Source organism: Panthera uncia, assembly GCF_023721935.1.
Source record: "Panthera uncia isolate 11264 chromosome A1 unlocalized genomic scaffold, Puncia_PCG_1.0 HiC_scaffold_17, whole genome shotgun sequence".
NCBI lineage: Eukaryota > Metazoa > Chordata > Mammalia > Carnivora > Felidae > Panthera > Panthera uncia.
In genome coordinates, this window is record NW_026057577.1 from 25,610,598 (window position 1) to 25,635,632 (window position 25,035).

At 53.8% G+C, this 25,035-nt stretch overlaps 1 protein-coding gene across 2 annotated transcripts; it reads left to right on the plus strand.

Moving 5' to 3' along the window:
* The first annotated feature begins 2,018 nt into the window (after nt 1-2,018).
* On the plus strand, nt 2,019-17,361 carry PDLIM4 (PDZ and LIM domain 4). Of its 2 annotated transcripts, XM_049649137.1 has the most exons (7): nt 2,019-2,191; nt 7,526-7,677; nt 11,403-11,481; nt 15,881-16,062; nt 16,267-16,430; nt 16,767-16,884; nt 17,046-17,361. In XM_049649137.1, the coding sequence occupies exons 1-7, from the start codon at nt 2,099-2,101 to the stop codon at nt 17,248-17,250; spliced, it is 993 nt and encodes a 330-aa protein (XP_049505094.1). In that variant the 5' UTR covers nt 2,019-2,098; the 3' UTR covers nt 17,251-17,361. The 2 variants fall into 2 exon arrangements, with proteins under 2 accessions (XP_049505094.1, XP_049505095.1); XM_049649138.1 differs by lacking the exon at nt 16,767-16,884 and having other exon boundaries at nt 17,046-17,116.
* The last annotated feature ends 7,674 nt before the right edge of the window (nt 17,362-25,035 follow it).

Sequence of the window (25,035 nt, forward strand, 5' to 3'; positions counted from 1 at the left end):
GATAGGGATTCAGTAACACAGCACCCCCCAGGAACAACACCATTAAGAGTGAAATGAAATTCTGAGGGCTTCCTGGAGGAAGTATCAGGGACGGGTTGGAAGCAGCTTGTCTGACCTACTACTCAGGACACAGGGTACCTCAGGAGTGAAACCACAGTGTGGCTCTTAAGAAGGTCTGCCCCTAGGGGTGCCTGGGTGTCTCAGTCAGTTAAATGTCTGACCCAACTGCAGCACACGTCATGATCTCACAGTGCGTGAGTTCAAGCTCTGTGTTAGGCTCTGCACTGTCAGTGTGGAGGCTGCTTGGCAGTCTCTCTCTCTCCCCTCTCTATCGGGCTTGCTCTCTCTCTCAAAATAAATAAATATACTTAAAAAAAAAAAAAAAAAAAAAGGCCTGTCCCCAGTCTCTAGGAGCACAGTCTGCCCAGGCTGTGTCCTGTGGAGGGCACTGTCAGAAATGGGACTCAGATGTCATCAAAGACCCACTATGGGGGATAACTGGCATGGACTCTGGAACTCACCCAGAAACTGCACAATGAAATGGGCAAGTTTATGTACAGATTCTAGAAGAGCCACTCCCCACCCTCCACGCATCTTCAACTCTGTGATAGACACCCTCAGAGATGAATTATACTGACCAAATGTTAAAGGGCTAGGAAAGTCATATTCAAGAGGACGACTTCTAGAAGGGAGAAATATGCTTCCCTAAAAAGGAAGTAAACTGGAAGGCAATGAAGTGATTTCAGGATGAGCCACTGACATTTCTCTGCCAGCTGAACAGACAACAGCACCCCACCTCCCAGAGAGGCATCCATGTTCCACCCTAAAGGCACCCCCCATTCCTTGGACTACCCTGAGTTTGTGCCTCTTGAATGGCCCTCCTTCTTGGGGGTTTTAAGAGATCCCATGGACACACCTCACCCCATAGCCTGTTAGCCTCCTCCAAGGGCAGAGTCCTTACCAAAACTTGAGGGCACACAGCCGTTGTCAAGAATGGCTAAAGTAGAACCTGGAGAAGGAAACAGTGTTGCCTTGATGTAGCCAAACACAAAGTGTCCAGGGGAGCCAGAGGGTAGTAGGTGTACTCTGGCCAAGCCATGATACCTGCAAAGGCCATTCACGGACATCCCCGGAGGACAGTGATTCAGTGAAGAAAGTACCAGCACTGGGGGCCTCAAGGGAAGGGCCACCCACAATTCCATGCCCCTGAAATACATTACTCCCCTGCATCGGTGCAGCTACTATCCCACCACCCTAAGCTGCTCCTTTTCTAGGAAGCCTGGGGAAACAAAAATCCTTGCAAAGGAGGGGAAGAGGCTGTGCAGCCAGGGAGACGGCCTGGAAGAAGAGGGGAGCTGGAGAAGGAGTGTCCTGGGCAGGCAAAGATGCCTAGAAGGACAAGAGGCCACCTTGCTTCTAGAGTCAAGTCAGGGCCCACTTCTTCCAGACAGACTTCCTAGCCTCCCAGAACGAGGCTGGGTACCTTCCTGTTCTCACTCACAGGCAGCGCCTGCTGTCATCCTGGGTCTGTGTCCCTGGCCAGGCCGAAGGCCGAAGGCTGCCCATCAATGCTTGCTGTTCAGAGCCCTCCTGGCACGGAGGAACAGGGAGGCAGCCTTGCCTGCCAGGACCTTGAGGAGTTTTCTGAGCAAGTCACAGCCCCATTCCCCATTTGGGCCGGCCCCCACCGCCATCCCTCCTCAGCCTGGGGCGCTGCCCGGTAGAAGGGACTTCAAAGGGCCTGTGCCTGACCTTCCGCGGCCGCGCTGGGGCCGCGGACTTCAGAGCGAGGCCAGGGCAGGATCCCTGACGTCGGGGCTGCCCCAGTCCCGGGGTCTCCGCGAACCCCGCGGGGGTGCTGGGCTACAGGCGCCAGGACTGAGGGGCGGGTCCTCAGAGCCCCCCGAAGTGGGCGGGGCGGGCCGGCCGCGGGGCCAATCCGGGCGCGCGGGGAGCCGGGGCGGGGGCCGGGTGGAGGGGAGTACGGGGGCGGGCGGGCCGGGGGCGGGGCGCGGAGTCCAGGCGGCGGCTGCGGCGGCGGTGGCGGCGGCGGCTCCTCAGTGTCCGGCTCCGGCTCCGGCTGCGGCTCTGGCCCGCGATGCCCCACTCCGTGACCCTGCGCGGCCCTTCACCCTGGGGCTTCCGCCTAGTAGGCGGCCGGGACTTCAGCGCACCCCTCACCATCTCGCGGGTGAGTTTGATGGCCACGGGGCGGCGGGAAAGTCCTCCATCTGAGACCCTGCCCTCGCGGTCCACTCGAGACCCAGATCCCCGACGTCCCTGAAGTTCGAAGGCCAAGGAATGGCCAGGGCGACACAGGCTCTAGAGGCTTCCAGGCATGGCAGTGTGGGGCCCCAACCGCCCCCCCTCTCTCCCGCTGGGCCTGCCTGCCCTGTCCCTTGAAGGATCCCCACCCCCTTGTTCCCACACCAGCCTCCCTGCTGGTCTCATTTTGGGGGAGTGACTGCAGGCCAGGGAAGGACCGCAGTCGTGGGCCAGGGGTCTGGACCCATCGACAGAGGCCCAGAAACGCTGCTTAGCCTGAACCCAGTCAGGACTGGGGGCGAAATGACTGAGAGCCCACTTCTCCTAACAAAGGTCCCTGCCAGCAGAGCTGGGTGACCCCAGGGAGGTCTGGAGTCCTCTCTGGATATGAAAAGAGAAAGAGCCATCCACTTCCTCACTCTAGTTTTGGTCAGACTCTCATCTATGACCTCAGTTGTCCTATGGGGAAGTGACCAGGAGGAATTCAGGGCTTCCAGGGGAAGGGAAAGGGGAGACTTACTGTGAGGATGTGAGACCCCTGCCCACAAGACAACACAAGGTCAGAGGCCAGAATAGCCTCAGCCCAGTTCCTCAAGGTTCCAGGACTATGCATTACCCCAGGCTTAGGACAGAGGAGAAAGCGGAGGGGGCACAATCCTGGGCGGTGGCTAATTTGAGGAGGGAAGAGGAGCAAAGGAAGGGATTCAGGCCCTGTCAGAAGGGGTACCCAATCCGGGTGAGACAGGATCCTGGCCCAGCCTTGGGGTCCCTTAGTTTGAAGGGCTAAAAAAGGGGAGTCAGCCTCTGCCCTTTGGGGTCCCAGACTAGGGGACAAAAGAGGACAAAACAGAGATCCTGCCATTGAAGGCTCTCAGTCTGGAGGGAAGAGCAGAGGGGCCCTGGGCCCATTTGAGGGCCATCCCTTATCCCCGCACAGGCTGCTCTGATCTTTGGGGGCCTGTGTCAGGAAAACTGAGAACCACTTTCCCCCACCTTACTGCCACCTCTCTCCACGGAGGCTGGACTAAGCTGGCTGGGCTTTCAGAGACTTCTTTCCACTTCCTAGGAGGGGGTGGGCACCCGGTGGAGCATAGAATTGTGGAATCCCTTTTCTGGGGGCCAGGGTGACAGGCAGGCCCAGCTGTCCTGGGAGGCTTCCCACATCTGCCCTTACCCCACGGCCACCAGGTTCCTGGGGCTGAGTGAGGTGGGCCTTTAACACATCCGGGAGCCTTTCATCTCCTACTTCCCTGAGGCACACTGCTGTGTGTGTGTGTGTGTGTGTGTGTGTGTGTGTGTGTACGAGCGCCTCTGTGTCTGTCTCCATGTGTGTCTTGCTGTGTGTCCGCCAAAGCGGGCTGGTGGGGGTGCTAGGCCAGCCAGCAGGCCAGGCACCCTAGGCGTGAGGCCGCTGACAGGCTCAGTGGCGGCGGCTGACGGCCACAGGCGGCAGGGAGCAGAGACATCTGTTGCCCACGCGGCTGCCTGCCCGCGGAGGAAAGGCCTCCACACGTCACAGTGGCAGCAGCAGCAGCGGCCTTGTTTGGAGCTGACAGGGATGTAGGTCCCTGGCAGGCAGGCAAGTAGCCAGGCTGGGAGAGGGTTTGCCAGGAAGAACCCCCCTTGTCCCCCAAAGTCATGTGGCAGCAGCTCAGACCCAAAGAGCCAGGATGCCTGAGCCTGGGTTTGAGTGGGATCTAGGGAGATCTCCAGGGCTGAGGAAACACAGGCCACAGCTTGCCCAACAGGTACCTCAAGGGCAGGTCTACAGATACTGATGATGTGTGGGAGTGTCCTTACGAAGGGGGCTGAAGATCCAACTCCTTCCATGCTTCCAGGGCCTCCTCCCACCTACCTCCCTGTGGGGACAGCCACACTCAGACAGGGTGGAGGCTGGGTGCCTGGCAGAGATGGGGCCTTGCAACCTCAGCTCACAAAGCTTCAAGGAGCCCCCAAGAACACTGCCCAAGGCTTCTTCTTCTGTGAACTATAATGGTTGCTGGTCTTGGCTGGGCATCCATAGCATTCCAGGCCCCACCCTAATGGGTGTTGGTACCAGCTCCCCAACAACCAGAGCCTGGAGTGAGCACCACCGTGTGGCCAACCTATTGTGGGGACTTTTTGCCTTGATTCTTTCAGGTAGCCCTCACAAGAGCCCTTATAAGTAAGGACTCCCTCCGGCCTCACATTATAGATGGGGACACTAAGGCTCAGAGGAGCTAAGGTAGTGAGTGTATCCAGAGGAGCAGAGCAGGGCCAGGAGTCCAGACCTGTCTGGAACTTGCTGTGACTGGACGGGACAGTATGGCACTGGACTCTGTGACTCCCAACCCATCACAGCATCTAGGCTGGGCAGAGTAGAGCAGGGGCTGGAAATATAGCTACTACAGGTGAGGGGGTTGGTTCATGCCCCAGTCTCCCAGCTGACGTCACTGTTCCCCTCTCCCTTCCTTCTATTTTTTTAAACTGTTTGTTTGTTTTGAGAGAGAGAGAGAGAGAGAGAGGTACAGAGAGAGAGGGGAACAGAGGATCCAAAGCAAGGTCTGTGCTGACAGCAGAGAGCCTGATGCGGAGCTTAAACTCATGAACCATGAGATCATGACCTGAGCCAAACTCGGGCATTTAACTGACTAAGCCACCCAGACACCCCCACGTCTATTTATCCTGCACTCAGCAGTCAGAGGGATAGGCCTGAATTAATCTGTGTCCTATGACTTCCCTGCTTAGAACCCTCCATAGTTCCAGACCACCCAGGAGAAATGCCAGTTTCTCACCTGGGCCTACAAGGCCAGCAGTTCTGGTCCCTGCTTCTTCTCTGACTTCTCTTCCATTGTCTCCTCACTAATGATGCTCCAACCCCAGGAGCCTGCTTTTACTCTCTCTCCCAGACGAGCCGTTATACATGCCAATCTTTCTACCTGTGACACTGTCTCTCCCCTGAAAGAGAAAATCACACAGTGGTTAATAGATAAGACTTGGAACCAGTTGGCTTAGAATGAAGCCCTAACTCTGCCATTTATCAATTGAGTGTCCTGCACTTCTCTGGACCTCAGTTTCCTCATCTAAGAAATGGGCTTTCCTTGAGGATTAATGAGACAATGCATATAAAGGCAGTTGGGAGAGTCATGGTTTCCTGGCCTCATGCCCTCTCTGACCAGAACTCCCCGAGCTAATGGAGTTGGCTGAGACCCAGCCACCCCTGCTTTCAAGAACTTCCTCCACCCACAGGGGCCTGAATGCACCCCTTGTGCTGGCTGAGTCATCCTGCAGCTAGCCACCCCCCTGAAGAAGAATACTTCTCTCCAGCACTGGGGACTGGGGCAAGGTGTCCCTTCCCCCAAGCCTCCCTTACTTCATCTGTAGGGATGAGAACAGCCTCTGTCTCACCAGGTGGTTGAAAGTTTGCCATGAACTAGTTATGGGTAAAGCCCAGGCCATGTCATAGAGCATGTATCCATAAAGGATAGGGGCCTGGAGCAGGACCTTGAGTAGAGGGTGGAATGATGCCTAGTGGGTGCTTCCCCAGGAGAACAGGCTTGTATAGGTGCCAGGCCCTGTGAATGAGCATTCATGGTGGTCTATTGGCTGAGGGTGTCATACTCTAGAAAAATATTCCTTGGGGCAAAAATATTTCAGGGCAGGTCAGCTTAGGCACTCCCCGCATCAGGACTCCAGCCAAGAAGCTGCTAGCACCTCAGCTTTGTCCACTCACTGCTGAAAGCTGGATAAGCTGAGCCTAGCTTGGCTTCCAGGAGCGCCCAACCCCAGCAATAAGAACAGGGTCACTGGCAGCTCTCGAGAACTGGGCACCACTGGAGAGGCTGAGTAAGAATGAGGGTGCCTACAGGGTCCCTCACTTGGTGAGCATGTGACTCTTTTTTTTAAACGTTTATTTCTTTTTGAGAGAGAGAGAGAGAGAACATGAGCAAGGGAAGAGAAGAGAGAGGGGGGTACAGAGGATCCTAAGTGGGCTCTGCACTGACAGCAGCGAGCCTGATGTGGGGCTCAAACTCACGACCTGTGAGATCATGACCTGAGCCAAAGTCAGACACTCAACCGACCTAGCCACACAGGTACTCCAGTGAGCATGTGACTGTTAATCTTGGGGTTGCCAGTTCAAGCCCCATGTTGGGCATAGAGATTCATTAAAAATTTTTAAATAAATTTAAAAAAATGAGGGTGGCTAAAGTCTATTTCCAAAGGCTGTGGTGGAATCAGGGATAGGGCAAAGGGTTCCCTGTTGCCTGAATTCCCCTGGACTCCTTACTCAGGCCTCCCTGTGAGCCTTTCCCCAACCTCATATGGCTCTCATGAGGGGACCAGTATTGTAAGAGTTTCCATATATGGACACCATTTGACTGGAGTCAATAGTGGCACTGGAGTGGCCTGAGTGTCTATCCTGCAGAGGAAGTAGAGGTGAAATTGTGACTCAGGAGTGCAGACTGGCAGCTGGAAGTAGATGGCCTTGAACTTGACTAGAAAGGTGGTGACACAGACCCAGAATGAGGCACTTAGGGGAGCAAAATGGTAAAGGGGGTGCACAGAGTACTGTGAGAGTCCAGAGAACCAGCTCCCAGAGGAAATGGCCTCTCTGCTAAGACCTGAAGGTGAGGAGGTGTAAGCTGATAATTATGGTTTGAGGTCAAAGGAAAGAGTGTTCCAGGTGGAGAGAACAGCATTTGCAGAAGCATGGAGGTGAGAACTATCTGGAGCTGTAAGTAGCCTGGATATTCAACTGGCCTGGACAGAGTATGGGTAGGTAGAAGTGAATGTGGGAGGTAGGGATGAGAGGAAACAAGTAGGGAGACAAGGTCACTAGGAAATATCAGGTCAAGGGGCTTCTGTGCAGTCTCTCTGGGTAGGGCACTGTCTATGTAGGGTATTTGTGACACGTCCATGCTTTGTATGTATCTGGGAGCACATGTGTCCCTGTGTGTCCTTTGTATGTCCTTGGGCACATATGCAGGCTACAAGAGTGACATCCTACTGTCCTAGTCCTATATGCCTTCACTTATATGCCCCTCTTTTATGCACTCACACCCCACCAGTCCTTCAGGTGCTAGAATTGGGAGTGTTTAGAGCAGAGGCTGCAGCCAGACCACATGAGAACTTAACCAGTGTCTTGACTTGCCTACCCACAGGTCATGTTGGCAGGAGGGCCACATAGCCCAGGTTCTGAGGTTGGAAGGGTTCTAGAGCAGAGACTGCAGCAAGGCCACACAATGACCAATTCCCAGTGATCTGGCTTGTCCACCTATAGGTCCATGCTGGAAGCAAGGCTGCATTGGCCGCCCTGTGCCCTGGAGACCTGATCCAGGCCATCAATGGTGAGAGCACAGAGCTCATGACACACCTGGAGGCGCAGAACCGCATCAAGGGCTGCCATGACCATCTCACACTCTCCGTGAGCAGGTATGCACAGGGCAGGCTGGGCCAGGATGATGGGGGGGATTTAAGGGGAGGGTAAGTTAAAAATGGCCAGTGTCACGGGAGAGCTGAACCTCACACAGTCTCTCTGCCTCAGCTCCATGGCACCCTGGTCCTCAGAAGTAGTGCTTTCCTGGGGGCCTGCCAGGCACTGTTTGGAGACGGGAGTGGCTTAAGAAGGGAAGAAGCTCCCTATTAGCTCAGGGATGGAAGTGTATGGAGGGACTTATGGGAAGGAGATAGGCAACCCAAATCAAGTATGAAATAAGACCTTGGGTGGCTTCTGGGGAGGGGAATGATTTCAGTCTTCTCTCCACCCGAGTGATCTGCTTGATGACCATTTCAAAGTGGTTTCTTGTCCAACACCTCATTTAACCTTCAAACCTGCCTTATAAGGTAAAACCTAGTATAGTCTTCGTATTACAGATGAGATAGCTGAATCTCAGAAAGGTTAGAGGGTGTCTAAAGTCACACAGCAAGGGAGTGAGGAAGCAAAATTTGTCCTCAGGTCTCTCACTCCTAGGAGTGGCTGCTAACCACTCCTACCACCCTGTGGCTACCCTCGGCTGTCCCCACTATGGCCCGTGCCTCTGCCCCAGTTAAATCCGGTATTGTAGACTATGTAATGCCATCCAGCCTACATGGAGGATTGGGGATCACCAAGCCCCCATCTGTACCCTATAAATGGTCTAGGATGCAAAGTCCACCTGGGGTGTTCACAGCCTTACTCAGGCCCTAGGTCTTTGTTCAGCTCTAAAGGCAGTTGGCCAGGTCCTGGCTGAGTGGGATCTCCCTGCCCTCTGTCTTGCTTGGATTCAGAGAAGTCAGACATAACTGTTCAGCTCTGCCACGTTCACTGCTAACAGGGACTTTCCATGACCCCCTGTGGATGTGTGTCGGCAAAACCTCCCCAAACCACAACACGGCTAACTATGCCTTAGCGCTGGTAGGGCTGAGAGCCATTAAACATGTTAGGAAGGCTTCTGAGATAGTATCCATTTGTGTCTGGGTCCAGGTTGGGGTCAGGACCCCTGACTGTGCTCTTGGAGCTGATTGCAAGTCCAAGGCCTTGTACGCTCCACCTGGTCCAAAGTAAGGAGCCCCTGGCCTGAAAGTTCAGCAGAGCTGGTTCTCATCCAGACTCTTTGGGGTCTTAAGTACACCAGATGACCTTTGTGAACCTGGGTTTCCTTCTCCCTAAAGAAGGACCACATTCATCACCCTCTCCCAGACTGAGGTACAGTCTGGCTGGGGAAAACATCAGCACTGCTCTGCCCACGAGTAGCCTCTGTGGTCGCCCCACTTGGCTGGTTTCCTGGGCCCTGACTCACCTCCGGCCTTGATTTTACATGGCTAAACAAGGGAAGCCCTGGTAGTAGTGGGGTGAGGGAGGCAGCAGAGGCTTATAGGGGGCCTGAGTCAGGAGGTTCCCAGAGGGAATGATGTCAGGGGAGGGCAGCAGGGTGGGGGCAGGGCGGAGGTCCCCCTTTCTTCCTTCCTTCCTTCCTTTCATCCCTGCTCATTTGTTCCAAGCCAAGCATGTGTGGAGCCAGGGGCCCCCTGATCTGTTCTACCTTGCCTCCAAATGCTGCCTGGCCATGGAGCAGGTGAGAGCACATTCTCTACTATCACAGATCTGGGTTCAAACCCCAGCTCTGCACTTGAGAACTGTGTGGTCCTCCAGCAAGTGATTTAATCTTAAATCACTTAATCTTAAAGCTCTCCGCTTCCTTAACTCCAAAATGGGACCGTCTTGTGATTTGGGGATTGAATGCTTATGACACACCGGGTCTGCTCAGGGTGAAAATCTGGGGTCCTGTCCTCCAGCTCCCATCTCCACTTCTCACACATGCAGAGTCTGGGCGATCACAAAGGCCACCACGACCCTTTGGGTCAGAATTTCTTTTCCTGGGCACCATCTCACCTGTAAGCTTCTGAACCTGCTCTGTAGCCTGTTTGCTATGCCAGGACCTATGCCCCAAAGACCCCCTCAATGTGGGTTCTGTGGAGGATCCACCAGGTCAGCTAGCTGGAAGGAGCTATTCTGTGCCCCTACCCCCTAGAGCTCTGCCCAGACCACCTATCCTCTTGTGTACAGAAGGCTCTAATCCTCCACAGACTTCTCCACAGGATGCAAAGTGAAAGAAAGGCCCAGTTTTCCTGCTATGCTTATTTTGTCTAGAACTCAGAACCAGTTATCCCAACAATCCAAGCTAACTCACACTTCCTGGACATGTTCTGTAGGCCCAGACCTTCCTGGCATCAGTTCCAACCCTGGGCTTCTGGTGGGGTCTGTGTTGCCCATTATGTATGTTACAAGATGCATTTGCATGGCCCACACTTGGGCTATCATTTGCTTAGAGATGGTAGATGGTGCCACCTGTCCAGCTGGACATGAAGGCCTGGGAATGGAGATTGAATAAGCTCTTCATTCTGATATGATGCCTTGGGCCACACTCTTGGCTCTGGGTACTTTGTGCACTCTGACCTTCGGACCTCAGGCTTGAAAATCTCTTCTGGGCAGAACCTCAGGGAAGTATAGGCCATATAGCCACATGAGATGTCCTAGATTCATCCCAGAAGAGCTCTGAGTGGGTGGAGGCCATGGGTAGAGCTGTGGGTTAGGGCAGTCACTTGGGAGCCAGGCTGAGGGGGCTGGGGCCAGATGCCAGTGGGGATGGTGTTGCCCCGGGGCAGCAGAGCTTTGGTTCCACAGGGCTGCAAAAGGCTGTGGGGGAGAAAGGCTAGTCTGCAGGGGATTAAGGAATGGGCAAAGGTGAGGAAATATAGAGTAAGTGTGGTCTACAGGTGTAGACAGTTAAAATCCTTCACTGGGTGGGGGACAGAGAGAGAGTTGAGTTGCTGGCCCAGTGGTGACACCTTGGAAGGCACCCAGATGCCTTTTGAGGTGAGAGGGGACATTATTGGTGTAACCTGCCTCATTTCACACCCACCTGTCAGTCTGGGGTCCAGGCACCCTCCTGAGCTGCCTCCTCACAGGGCTACTGAGTGGCAGGACTGGGCCCCAGGCCCATAGCTTCTCAGCCTTGCCTGCCCCGCCTGCCCTGCTTATGGCAGGTTTATGATGTTTTTCTCCCTCCTGAGTGGTGTTTGGCTTTTGGTTTCTATGGTGAAGCAGGAATTTCCTAATGGCCTGTTTCCCATCTGGGCTGGGCAGACACTGGTGATGACTCTGCCTGCAGCAGGAGGGGAGGCGCACCCCTCAAAGCCTTTATTTCACCTCCCCCAGAGCCCATGGATGCCTGACCTCCAGGCCAGGCCAGAGGGTCTGGATGGAAGAGGATAAGTAAATGGGCTCCTAGCTGATCAATGTGTGAGGCCTGGCTCGCCCTGCTATGAGCTCGCCCTCTTTATGCTGAGGCCACAGAGAGGGTGAAAAAAGTGGGGAAGCTGCAGGGCTTCTGTTGCATCCTCCCTGGGAATGAGACCAGAAAGGCATGGAGCAGCTGGTGGGGAAAGAACACACAGCCCCACCCTAGGTGGGTGGCTGACCTGGAGCTCTATCTCCTGCTGTAATGACCACCATTCTGGTGCAGGGGCAAGTGCTGCAGTGGTGTCCTTTGCCGTGCCCGATGCCAGTCCTGGTCCTGGGGGGCTCTGGGTCCAGAGCCCAGCCCCTCTTGGACCTGGTCCCAGTCATATTAGGCACACTAAGCAAACATATCTGACCACTCTAATTTCTGCCACAGGCCTGAAGGCAGGAGCTGGCCCAGTACCCCAGAAGACAAGGCTCAGGCACAGAGGATCCACATTGACCCTGAGGCCCAGGTATGTACGGACACCACCTGGCCTGGCCTGGTTCAGAGCGAGCCCAGGGCAGAGGGGCCGGGCCTGGTCTATGGGTTAAACTGCACTAGATGTCTTCACCATGGCTTTCATATGCCCAGGCCAGAGACTGAAGCAGCAGACTTCTCTAGGCCATGTCTGTACCCCATCCTGTGCTCCCCAGGTGATGGGCATCTGCTGGGGGCTCTGTCTATACTCTAGGCAGTCCTAGATTCTGAGACAAAGGGACCTCTAATGGGCAGGAACGGGGCCAGGCCTTGGCTCAAGCCTACTACTCACCCAGCCGGGCTTTACTCTGGTGCCTAGTGATGCCAGACCAAGAGGAAGTCACCAGGCTTGGGGCCGGGGTGGAGGGAAACGTTGAGCCGTGGAGTGACTTCAGACTATTTAGGTTCTCTTCTGTCCCATCTTAGCCTTGGATGCCTGGCTAGAGCCAAACTCAGGCCTGAAGACTGACTTTAGAATATAAGGCACTTCCTTGCCCTATCTAAGACTACAGTTTTCCCCTGGACGGCCTGTGATTGCACCTAGCAGACCTCAGTCTGCTCAGTCACCTCTCTGCGTATGATAGGACTCTTAGCTATGATACTGTCCTCAAGTGGAGGAGGGGGGCAAGGAGAAGCTGCTCTAGGGCTTGTTTTGCCATGGGCTTGAGGGGTAGCCAAGTGGACAGGGCTGAGGTATCCAGAGTCACCTCAACATCTCTGGGCCACAGAGTTTGGACCAGGTGGAGCAGGACTAGTCTTTGATGGTGCCAGAGCTGTGGGACTCAGCATCTGGGGCTACGGCCTCCTGGGCCTGCTTATTCTACTTTCTCGCCACAGAGGCTTCACTATATAGAAGGAAGGATACGCTATGGCCTCTCCCTCACCACGTATCCCAGTCCTTATCTTGCTCTGATATTTGTTCCCTACCTTGCTTTTGCTGGAATCTCTGAGGCCAGATGCTTACTACATTCCAGGGAGTGCCCATTCTGAAAATAGAGAGGCATTTAGCAATTCTCGGATGGCAGAAGCCAGGGCCAAAGGAGTCCAAAGTAGGCACATTAGTCACCCAAGGGTTCAGAGAGGGCTCCCTGGAGGAGGGGGTATCCAAGCCAAGACCTGAAAGACTAGGAAGAATAAGTCCGGTAAAGGGGCATGGAGAAAGGAGGTGTATGAGGAACCACAAAGGCCCAGAAGTGAGATTGTGCATCATAGGTTCAGAAAAAAGAAAGCTCCTAGGTGGGAGTGCAGAGGCAAGGGATGAGGTGATAAAGCAGAACCACAGAGACTCTCTCGGTTTCCTTTCTCCAGGACCTCAGCTGTTCCTGCAGAGATTCATGGCCACACTTGTGTGTCCGAAGCTTGCCCTGGTAGTCCCTTGGACCTCAGGGGAGGTGCCAGGGGAAGGCAGGGGTTGACAAATTGACCAGACTTGACGTGGACCGGGGGAAGGCAGCAGCACAGTGTAGGCCCCTGGCACATATGTGAGGCCCAGCTCTCACATGTGAGTGCAGGATGGATAGAACAAGAGGGTCTGAATTTTGGAATTTGAAGCTCAGCTCTGTTCAGTCCTTCAGGAGAGGCTCAGGGCAGGTGGGCTTGGGGGCCAAAGAGCAGCTGCCCTGCCCCCACACTTTCCCTTTCTGACCTCCTTGAGGACTAGGCTGCCAGTGGCTCAGGCTGGAGTCAAAGGAATTTTCTACAAGCAACGGGGCTGCCCCTCAGCTGCTGCCCGCCCCTTGTACTTAAAAGTCATGAGCTCCGTGGGTGGCAACAGAAACACCCCCATCCAGCCCCCACAGGGCTATGTCCTCAGGAACACAGACACAGGGCTCATTGTCCCCAAAGTGCTCCCATCCTCCGCCTGCAGTGGGGAGCGGGTGGGCCCAGCTAGAGCCATCAGAGGAGGAGAAAACCACAATTGGCCCTGAGACCAGCACAAGGTACCCTGGCACACACCCCCGAGTGCAAATAGGTCATGTAGGTCATGCAGGGTTATAGGGGAGAGACCGTTCTTCCTTCAGGCCTTACATGGGAACACAGGAGGCATGTGGTCCAGCCCAGGGCTGAGAAAGGATTATGATAACGGAAGCTTTCCCAGAGAGGATGCCATTTAAGTTGAGAACCTGGTGATGGGTTAAGGCAAGCCAGGCAGAGCAGGCAGCCCTAGCACACCAGCCTGTTCTTCCCAGACCAGCAGAGAGCTGGAGTTTGGCCTCTAGGAAGTTCTACCTGCTCATCTGGATTCAGTACCCACTTCCATCCAAGCTGAGTGTCCCAGATTCTGACCACACTCATGTGGGAGCTGATGAGAAAGCAGGCAGTTACTCCCAATCTGCTGATTATCCCACTGAGGCTTCAAGAACCAAATCAACAGCTGACGGATACCCAGAGAGAAGGAGCACATGGTACCAAGTGCACCAGCGCAGAGAGGGGGGAAACCAGGAATAGGAAGAGGAGCTCAGGAATGCCCACGATAGCCCTTTGTTCAACAAGCATTTGCTGTGTGCCAGGCAGTATGTGAAGTGCTTTGTATGCAACTGTCTCATTTTATCCCAAGGAATTTATGATATAGATACCATTACATTCCCCATTTCACAGACGAAATAGATTCAGAGAGGTGATAGAGCTGGGACTCAAACAAAGACTGAGGTCACCATGTGTATCCTAACCACTGAGTTCATACCTAGAGAGGCGGCTGCATGGGAGGCCGTGGGAGGGGCAGTGGCTCTGATGACCCTGCATGGACTCCCACACCCTGATGGGTGAGTGAGGGCCTCCTTCCTCCAAGACCTTCTGACTCCCCTTCCTGTTGAAGCCTCCTCCATACCAGGCTCAGCCCTGCCCCCACAGCCCATGGCCCATCTGGTCCCCATTATAGGCCAGGCCAGCCTTGCCTGCCTGTCTGCCCTTCAGACACATGTGCAAAAGTGCTCAGGTTTCTCAGGGGCTTTTGTTCCGGCCCAGTGGGGACAAGGGCTTTCCTACTGCTGTTTGCCTCATTGATGGGGGCCCACGTGGGCAGAGAGACCCTCCCCTTTGACTGTTGGGGTGGGGGAAATGGGGTTACCACGCCCACTCAGTGACTAGTCCACCCATTCCCCAGGCCCCGCCCAGGTCAGAGGCTGCAGAAAAAGCAGGGGCAGTCAAGATAAAGCTCTGCAGCCTCCACTGTGCCCCAGTGCTGGAGGCTGCCTGGCATGGGCTCTTTCCCCCTAGAACAAACATCTAGTCTCTCCATCCCCACTGTAGAGCAGAGGAGAAATTTACATGTCATCTCCCAGGCTGAGGCTGAGACCCACCTTCATAGCCTGGACTCTTGTTCCTTATCCTAAAGTCAGACTGCTCTGGCCACCAATCTCATCCCAGCCATGGAGGCTACTATAGTCATCTCCAGGGTGACCAGCCCTGGCTCTGAGAATGTGAGACTGTGTATGTGTGATTAGGTGTATGTTGGTGGACTGGCTGGCACTTGTGTGTTGTCTTCGTGCATGTGTTTGCCTGTAAAAGTCCTTGTGAGAGTGTGCATACCTATATGTGCCTGCAAGCTAGGGGCAGATGGCCCTGGACTCTGCAGGGACAAAGATCCCCAGTCCCCATTCAGATCCACACCTATGGAGATACTGCCCTTTTCTCATGAGCTGAGGAGGCATTTTCAAGGCATTCCCTGAAATGTTTCAGCCAAGGGCACCAGGCTGGCCATGGGGTGATGGGGTGGGGATCCTTAAGCCCTGACCCAGCCGCTGCCCCTCATCTACTCTGCCTATAGAAATCCACCCATATTGTGCTAGGAAACATGAAATGGAAGCAAAGGTACAGACCTAAAGGGGGCTGACCTCACAATGACACCCTTGAGCCTCAGTCTGCTCCCACTCCCACTGTGTGCTTTGGGCACACAATGATTGATGACTCTTCCTGGCTGCAGGACAGGAGTTTGATTTTCACGTTCACGACTATGGGCCCATACAGTACCCAGCACAGTTCTGGCAGGTAAGAAGGCTTGGCACCAGAACCATCTCTGCAAGGAAGCCACACACTTCGCTCCAGTCACACTGGCCTTAAAAGGCTTCTTGGAATGGTCCTGCCCCAACACTATCCCTTACGGGCACTGGTGGTGAGAACCACCACACAGTTCATGTGCCAAGGTTGAATCTAAAGGCACTCAGATTTTTGTGTCTGCCTTTCCATGGTCATTTCTCACTTCTGCTGGGGTTGAACCAGTCCCAAGTTTCAGTCCTTCCCTGTCCAGGCACCACAGCCCAGAGATGCCAGAGCCAGGGTAACCAGCCAACATCTAGGAAGGCCTGGCATAACAGGGTAAGGGTGGGATGTGTACGTAATGGCCAGAGACACTACCCCAGAGGGTTTTTCAATGCTTAGGCCCCTCTCTCTTGTAGGATGGCAGTCCGGCGACCAGCAGGCGGCCCTCAGCCACTGGGATTGGGCTAGAAGATGGCAGGCCAGGCCTGGGACCTCCTTATGGGCAGCCATCTCACCTCCCATTGCATCACAATGGCAGCAACAGTGAGGCTACCTTAATGACTCAAATGAGCACCCTGCATGTGTCTCCACTTCACAGGTAGTACAGAGAGATGGCCTTTGAAGCCACACCCAGATCCCATCTTAATCCCTGATCCCTCAAATCTCATCTTGACCTCTGACACTTGATCTCTGGGTCTCAGCTGGTTTCACTCTGATCCATGAAACCTCACCAGACCCCTGAGCTGGCAGAGGGGAAGGTTGGTACCACAACCCTGTCCCTTGGTGCATCTTTTTCACGCAGCACTGACCCAGCCAGAGGCCTCCCGCGGAGCCGAGACTGCGGAGTGGACCTGGGCTCCGAGGTGTACAGGATGCTTCGGGAGCCGGCTGAGCCCTTGACTGCAGAGCCCAAGCAGTCAGGCTCCTTCCGCTACTTGCAGGGCATGCTAGAGGCTGGGGAGGGAGGTAAGACTCCTGCCAACTTGCCCCACCTGCCTTCCCACTCCCTCAGTTGCCTTGAATTGCTCCGCCCCCTCTCTTTGCGTCCCCATGCCCTGCCTCCCAGCTATCTGCCCCTGCCTTGTCTCCTCCCAGCATTCCCACACCCCTCAATGCAACTGTGAGTGCTGATTCTCACTCCACCCTTGTCGCATTCCCTGGTCCCATGCCCTCCAAACCTTATCCCCAGTCGCAGTGCTGGTGGTCCCTGAAGCAGGGCCCAACCCACACCGCGTAGAACTGAAGTTATTCCCTTTTCTCACCTCTGCACCTGGCTCATGCCACTTGCGCTCCGGCTTTCAGGGGAGCGGCCCGGGCCTGGCGGCCCCCGCAACCTCAAGCCCACCGCCAGCAAGCTGGGCACTCCGCTGAGTGGCCTGCAAGGACTGCCCGAATGCACACGCTGTGGCCATGGCATCGTGTGAGTACACACCCCTGCTTTCCCCACCCTGACCCGGGTACTCCCTTGGCCCCGCCCGAGGCCCTGAGGCCCCGGATGGGCGCGCTCACGAATGCGTCAATCAGTCGCCGGAAGCAGCCCTCTCCCCCCCCCCCCCCCCCCCCCCCCCCGTCTCCCATCAGGGGCACCATCGTCAAGGCTCGGGACAAGCTTTACCACCCGGAGTGCTTCATGTGCAGCGACTGCGGCCTGAACCTTAAGCAGCGCGGTTACTTCTTTCTGGACGAGCGGCTCTACTGTGAGAGCCACGCCAAGGCTCGCGTCAAGCCGCCGGAGGGCTACGATGTGGTGGCGGTATACCCCAATGCCAAGGTGGAACTCGTCTGAGCTGCTCCCGGAACTTCCAGTCTCTGCTTCTGCTTTTAATGCCCCCACTCGGCCCGTGTAAATATGTTTGCCCCCTGCCTCTCTAATAAACTCCCTCAGCTCGGCCTTGAACATGTCCGTGCCCTAGCCTGCCTCCCTCTAGCACAGGCCATGACTCCCGAGTGCTGCCTCTATGTCCTAGGCACTGGGTGCATTGGTGAGCAAGACAGGTGCTGTGCTGTCTTCAAGGAGGCCACAGCCTAGATGGCTGGCAGACATAAATCACAAGGGGCAGTTATATTAGTAGGGAGGTGCGATCTGGGTGCTATGACTGATGTCACACCAAGGGGTCTGATCTGGGTGGAGTCAGAGAAGGTGTCAACTGAGGACTATACAGAGAGGAATCGTGTATGCAGAGGTATGGGACAAGTAAGCACAGAGAGGAAAGGTCTCCTCTGGCCACCAGCAGAGAGAGGGCAGCCCCTTGCAGCTGCAGGTGGGATTGCTGAAGGGTGGCGGGGGGCAGAAATCCCTGGGACTGCTGATGGCGGTACCTGCCCCCTGACCTTCCGCGTTCTCATGTGTCTCTCCCTCCCCCTGCCCACTATTCTTTCCTCGACCCCTTTTTCTTTCCCCTTCACCTCTCTACCCACCAGGGGGCGCGCCTAGAGAGCGTTGGGGGAGGGCCTGTGAGAGTCAGGAGAGGGACTGGGGAGGGGGGGGCGAGGAGGCGGAGAGGGAGAGAGAGAAAGGAGGAGGGCCTAGGACCCCACCCTTCACGCAGCTCCAATCTCCAAAGCCCAGGGTAAACACAACCCCTTCTCCAGACCTGGCGGTTGATTACCAGGTGGTGGGGCGGCCTGGAGCCTTTAATGGATCGGTAGCTTATGCCGGTACAGACTGGCGCTTTTTAAAAAATATAAATGATATCAGAGTTGGTGAGTTGTGGCCGTTCACAGGCAACAAACTGCCCTGGACTCCAGGTCACACGGATCTGCGCTCTCCACAGCTTGCTCCCGGCCGGAAGCAGCCTCATTCGCTGAGTCCCCGTTTACTTAGCTAGCCCTCAGTAATGTACCTTTGTGCTATTTTCAATTTTGTACTGTCACAAAAGCCACAAAAGATTTATCGTTTCCCCCTCTTACTATCAGCACACGACAGTGCCCGTTAACTCACGCTCTTGCTATCACAGGATAGTATCTCTCTCTCTTTTCATTTTTTGCCAACCCGATGAGTAAAATGCGATACGTGATTGCTTTAATTTGCATTCCTCTGATTGCCGGTGATGCACATTCATTCGACAAATACTTCTGTTTGCTGTTGGGCGCTGAGTGAACAGCTGGGAACAGAATGGTCTTCTCCCTCCAAGACTTCTTCTCCTGTGAATTGCCCTAAACCCTTTACTCATTTTTCCGAGACTCATTTACTTCTTGTTGATAGGACCTTTTCATACTTTTGCAGGGGTCTTTGTCACTTGACTTTATTCCACTATCACGTTGACTTAATTACTACTGTTGAAGAGTGTAATATGCCAATCTCTCCTTGTTCCTGGTTTTTACAAACATGTCAAGGCTGTTCTTGTACATTTCTAATTGTTGAGGTTTAGACTTAGGATGTCAGACTCGGGAAAACAAACAAACTTTTTTGAACTATGACCCCGACTCTCCAGACTCATTTGGCAAGAACTGGTGTAAAAGGTAGAGTCCTGTCCTGAAAGATACTGTAATCCGTGTTTACCCTGCATTTATTCAGGCATGGTGTACATAACCTCGTAAATTTTTATTTCTGCTTACTTCTTGTAGACATTGTGTTCCTGATTTAATTTGTTCTCCTCCCGCCGCCTCCTCCCCACCCTGAGGGAACACAGGCCAGGACAGCGGACAGGTGCCCCCTGAGAAGTGAGGGGAAAAGAGACAGGGCTGGAGTCCAGAGTCCTGGTCCTGCGGACGATCCCGGGTTCCGCCTCGCCCGCGTCTTCTGCTCCTCGAGGGGTCAACACTGAGCTCGCAGCCAGGCCGGGTCTGGAGCAGACAGAGGGTGGGGGCCGCAGGGCCGCACGCAGGAGCTCACTCGTAGGCCACACGGGAGTAGGGTGGGGCTGGTGGAGACTGCCGCTTTCCTCCCCACCCCACCCTCCTGCAGACAAGGTCCCCGTCCCACCCTCTCATAGGCGGGAGCCAAAGGGATGACGGGCAGCCAGGGAAGCCATTCGGAGCAGGAGCTGGCGGAAAAATACCAATCCCCCATCCCTAGGCCAGGTTCAAACCCTGGAGACTCAGGTCCCCACTCCCACCCGCCTCTGTGCCTCCAGCAGCCACTTCGGCTAGCCTTAGTCCTGGGACGCGCAGTCACCTCCAAACCCCATAGGACTACCAGCTCACACTGAGAAGCCCTTGAGCCACGGTGGCATCTTCTGCTCCCCCAAGACCAACATCTCCACCCTGCAGGGCTTGCAGCCATGACAGCAGCCTTTTTGCCTGGGAAGGCATCCTGGAGAGAGGTTGCGGGGACAGTAGCTAAGAGGTGTGTTGCCCAGAGCTGCGAGGGTTCTTTATCCTCTCCCAGTTTCAGGGCCCAGTCGCCCAACTACCTTCTGTGCCCAGGGGCCCTGACTGAGTCCATCATGGTGGGACAGGGTCCCTGCAAGGACAAGATTTCTGTGACCCGGGATCCCAGTTCTGAAATAAGGCAGCAGATGCCTTCTCAGGAGGAAACACAGATCCAGGACCCCCAACTCAGAGTGCCCCAGCCCACCTGGCCCAGATGGAGTGCTCATTATTGACCCCAAACCTGCTCCCCTCTCAGGTCCTTACCCCAGAGGACTTCAAACCAGAGATGTGGATATCATCTTCTGTATCCTAACCCCAACCATCCCATCCTACCCATCACTGTGTCTGGCATTCTGCCTCCTAACCGTTTCTGGGGCCTATTTCAGGGCAGCTGGAACATTCTCTCACTCCCTTGTCTCATGGACGCCTTCATGGCCCTAGAGCCCTCAGGATAGAATCCCTGGTGTATCAATTGTAGGCTTAGCATTTAAAGCCTCTCTGACCATGGACACCTGAGTGGCTCAGTCAGTTAAGCTTCTGACTTTGGCTCAGGTCATGATCTCAGGGTCCACAAGTTAGAACCCCGTGTTGGGTTCTGTGCTGACAGCTCAGAGCCTGGAGCCTGCTTTGGATTCTGTGTCTCCCTCTCTCTTTGTCCCTCCCCCATTCATGCTCTGTCACTTTCTCTCTCAAAAATAAACATTAAGAGAAATTAAAAAAAATAATAAAGCCTCTCTGACCTATGTTGCTGGCTGCTTGGTCTCACTTCCTCTGCTACACCAGACAGTCCACCATTCTCCAATCTGTCCTGCCTTTTCATACCTCTCAGATCTTACCTCAGACTCAAAATGCCTTTATTCTTTCTTCTCCATCCAGCAAACTACTACTCACTCTTCAAAGCCCAACTCCACTGTCCCCTCTCTTAGAGCAAAGCCTTGGCTCATCCATCCCCCCCACCCAGAGTCAGTAATTTGCATCCACATGTCCTCCACCCCACCCTGTCCATTCCTGCTCCATGCTTCTGGCATGACCTATTATCTCCTTTGTCAGAGCCTGCCCCAGACCTAATCCGTTTTGCCTAGACCCCAAGCCAGGTACAGAGAGGTGCGGGAACCCTCGGGCCAACACCCTGCTCCCCACCCACTACACACACATACACACATGCACACACACATTGTGGTCTCCCTGCTTCCTACCACCTTCCTCCTCACCTTGCTATCCTGGTTTCTGCTGGCATTCTTCCTAAACCTTCAAGGGGAGGTAAGTCCTGGATCCCTTCTATATCCTCCACAGCCTCCCTCTGGCATTCTCAGCCTCAACTCACTCATTCAAGCAATTATTTACTAGGAATCTATTATGTCCCAGGCATTGTGCTTCATATATGGAAAACATTCTGAACAAATATAAAGTAAGTACAGATTATAAGCACTGCCACAAAGGAAATAAATCAGATATTACAGTAGAGAATTAGCGATCCCTTTGTATATGGAATTTAGAAAGATCTCACAGAGATGACATTTGAGCAGAGACCTGAGGTGATAAGGGAGCACCTGTGCGGGTATCCAGGGAAACTGCACTGCAGGCAGAGAGGGAAGGAAATACAAAGGTGCTATGTGGGGCGGGGGAGGAGATGCGTGCTTGCCATGTTCTAAGAACAGTGAAGAAATGGGGTGCCTGGGTGGCTCAGTTGGTTAAGCATCTGACTTGGGCTCAGGTCATGATCTCACACTCTGTGAGTTCAAGCCCCATGTTGGGCTCTGTGCTGACACCTCAGAGCCTGGAGCCAGCTTCAGATTCTGTGTCTCCCTCTCTCTCTGCCCCTCTCCTGCTCATGCTCTGTCTCTTTCAAAAATAAATAAACATTAAAAAAAATTTTTTAAATATGGCTAGGAATAGTAGATGATATCAGAGAGATGAGGGGTAAGAAAGCTGACCATGTTGACCCTGTAAGCGACAGGAAGGACTTTGACTTTTATGCTGAGATGAGAAGCCAGAGGAGTGGCATGACCTGGACTTTTATGTTTTAACCAGAATCACTCTGGTTGCTCTGTGGAGAATAGACTGTAAGGGGCAAAGGTGGAAGCAGAGAGACCAGTTAGTAGGCATGACTGCATTCATCCCTAACTAATCCCTAACTAACCCTTTTCCCTCTGCCTCCACAGTTCTGGCCAGCGTCCAGGCCCCCACCATCTCTTGTCTGGGTGCTACAATAGCCTTCTGCTTGGCCTTGCTATCTTCTGTCTGGCCCCTCAATCCTTCCTCTGCAGAACAGCAAAGGGAGCTATTTAAAATGCAAATCTGATCATGTCACTCCTGTCTATTAAAACTTCCATAGCTCCCCATTGCTCTTAGGACAAAGTCTAAAGTCTCAATTCCAGCCCACAAGGCCACATAAGCTGTGGCCCCTGCTGATCCCTGCTTACAGCCCTGCCTCATGCCCTAACTGCAGTCATGCTGACCTGTAAAGGTTAGGTCGTGAAGCTCTCCTCCAGACAACTGCAGCCTTCCTTGACCCTCCAAGGAGCTTGAAATGAAAATGGAGTCCCTCTCTCTAGTTCTCTGTGTAACAAGCTTTGTTTGCCTCACCTTCATCCTTGAGATCCAAGGAAAGGACTAAGGGCAGGAGAAACCCACATGCTGCTTCATGCCAGCCCTCCCTCTGGGCCAAGGATCCAGGCCTTCCAGAGGGCACAAGAGCCTGGCCCTGAGCTCACAGCTGATGAACAACTGAGTTGGGGGACGTTGTGACCTGCGCTGTGATGACCAGATGACTAGGCTGTGGGCCCAGAGTCCCTCTGCCCACCTGGGACGTGACCTGCCCCCTCCTCAGCCTTGGGGTCTCCCTGCCCAGCTTACCTGCATGCTGGCTCCATTTCAGACTACTCGTTTTAACCCAGGGTAACACTCTTGCCATTGGGCCCCAGGCCAGACCCTGACTTGCTCCTCACAAGTCTGAATAATTTCCTGATTTATCATTTTCCCACATACTATTCAGTATTTTTCCACACAATATTCCTCAGCCCCTCTGAATGGAGTTGGAAGTCTGACAAGGATTGAGGGTAATAAAGGGGTCTCTCTAACAAGCAAGGACTATCCTCCTGTGCCCCCTTTACCACAAGTGGGAAACTCTATTTGAGTCCCCACAGAAATCAAATTTCTTCTTTGCTTCTATCTAACATATGATTTGCAACCATTTGTGGTTGAAGGCAGAGGCTCAAAATCCCAGGAAAGGCTGCCAGAGGCCTCACCTGTTCCCATAGGGTCTGGGGTCAGCCTGAGCCACTTGGGCTCAGAAACCTGACTGACCAGTCCTGTGAGGGGGTCTGTCTCCCCAGTTAGCCACGGTTATTCAAGTTCTCAGGCTGAATCACTGCACCACACACCAGCTTCCTCACAGACAAAAAGCAGCCATAGAAGGACACTCAGCTGCTTTCCAGGGCATGTTTGGTCTAAGGGCATGTTTTCATGGGAAGCCAGAGCACAGCCACAGACTTAGAGAAAGGGATTCAGATTGTATAATAACTATAACAAAAGCTGATGTGTCCCAGGCCTTCATCCCAGAGTCCTTAGTGAACTGATATTACTCTTCTTTAATCCTCACATCAACCGGAAAGGAAGTATAGTTATTATGCTCATTTTATGGATGAGTGCAGAAATGTTGAGAAACTTGCCAGTCTCACGTACTAGTGACCTAATCTTGATGGCAAGGGCACTCAGGGTAACCACAAGTACTCATCTTCCCTGGAGAGCACTGCCTGCCCTACCAATGATCTGGTGACTCCGACTAGGTCGCTTCAGAAGGGTGTTAATCTGTCCATCTACTACCCCCACATCAGAAATCTTCCCTGCCTCCTCTCCCTCCCTGATGCCCATATCCGGCTGGTCATCAAAACCTGCCCTTGCCACCTGAAAAGCTCCAGAATCCATCTTTCTTGGCCACTAGCACCACCACCCTCTTGGATGCCTACAACATTCTCCCTGATGTCTCTGCTTCCACCTTAGCTCCCTTCCTTGCATTCTCAATTTGACCACCAGAGGGAACTTTCTAAAACACCGATCTCATTAGGGTTTGTTCTGACTCTCCTTGGCCTCAGAATTAAAACTAACACCAAGTAACAATTAGGAACTTTTAGGGGCACCTGGGTGGCTAAGTTGGTTAAGCGGCTGACTCTTGATCTCAGCTTAGGTCATGATCTCACGGCGTGTGAGATCGAGCCTCACATCATGCTCTGTGCAGACAGCAGGAAACCCGCTTGGGATTCTCTCTTTCTCTCCCTCTCTCTGCCCCTCCCCTGCTCAAGCACGTTCTCTCTCTCTCCCTTTCTCTCAAAATAAATTTAAAAAGTTCAAAAAAAAGTTTTTACAGTTTAGCATGTTCTAGCCACTGCCAACCTTTCCAACCTCATCCCTCTGCCTTCTTCCACCACTGGTTTAGTGCTCACATGGGCAAGGGTCTGAGCTGGTTCAGACTGTTTTGGTGCCAGGAAGTGGCCCAAGACACACATTTGTTGACTGCAGGCCCTCTTAAACAGAACCAGCAGAAGCAGGAGTTCATTCTATTAATGAGGCAGCCGGGGCCCACCTTTCTCATGCTCCTGAGCAGCATCCCACGAGGAGCAGCACAGGCTGCATCCTCCCCAGTCATCTCCGACTAGGATGACCAAACACGGCACCTCCTCCTTCAGCTTCAGATCCTCCAGGCCCCCTGCTCACTGCAGGCACTGAAGTGGCAGCCAGCTTTTCTGAGGTGGCCCGATCTCACTTCTCACGTGGTGCTCCTGGACTTCTCTGACACTGAGGCGTGGAACACACACAGAAACCTGCCCAACACTCACGCATGTGCAATCTGGAAGTGTGGGGGATTCAGCAGGGGAAGGGGCACCCCTGAGCCAAGAAGGGATCAAAACCTATGGATAAATGTTGCCTACTTCTGAACCTGAGAAAGACATTTCTGAGACACGTTCCTCCAGTTTCCCACAACCGTAAACACCCCTATGCTGTACACTTGCAGTTGCATTTCTTCCCTCTGTCACCCTCTGCAGTCCTTTACTCCTGTTCTCGTAGATCCATTCCCAAATAGAAGGCAGACATGCAAGGGAGGGATTCTACAACTGGAACATTCACCTATCAAACAGGGTTAAGGAGTCACTTAACTATTAGTGAGTAGGCTGGTAATAATCCCCGGCATGGAATGCAAAACTCCTATCCATGGTAGATTAGAATGACATACAAGTAGAAAATGAAACATTTGGCTTGT

What these genes read in the sequence shown, in the direction of transcription:
- PDLIM4 (XM_049649137.1), top strand. Translation starts at nt 2,099, where the DNA reads ATGCCCCACTCCGTGACCCTGCGCGGCCCTTCACCCTGGGGCTTCCGC. An exon ending in ACATTGACCCTGAGGCCCAG is followed by an intron (nt 11,482 to 15,880) that starts GTATGTACGGAC and finishes TCTCTCTTGTAG; the next exon opens with GATGGCAGTCCGGCGACCAG. An exon ending in CATGTGTCTCCACTTCACAG is followed by an intron (nt 16,063 to 16,266) that starts GTAGTACAGAGA and finishes TTTTTCACGCAG; the next exon opens with CACTGACCCAGCCAGAGGCC.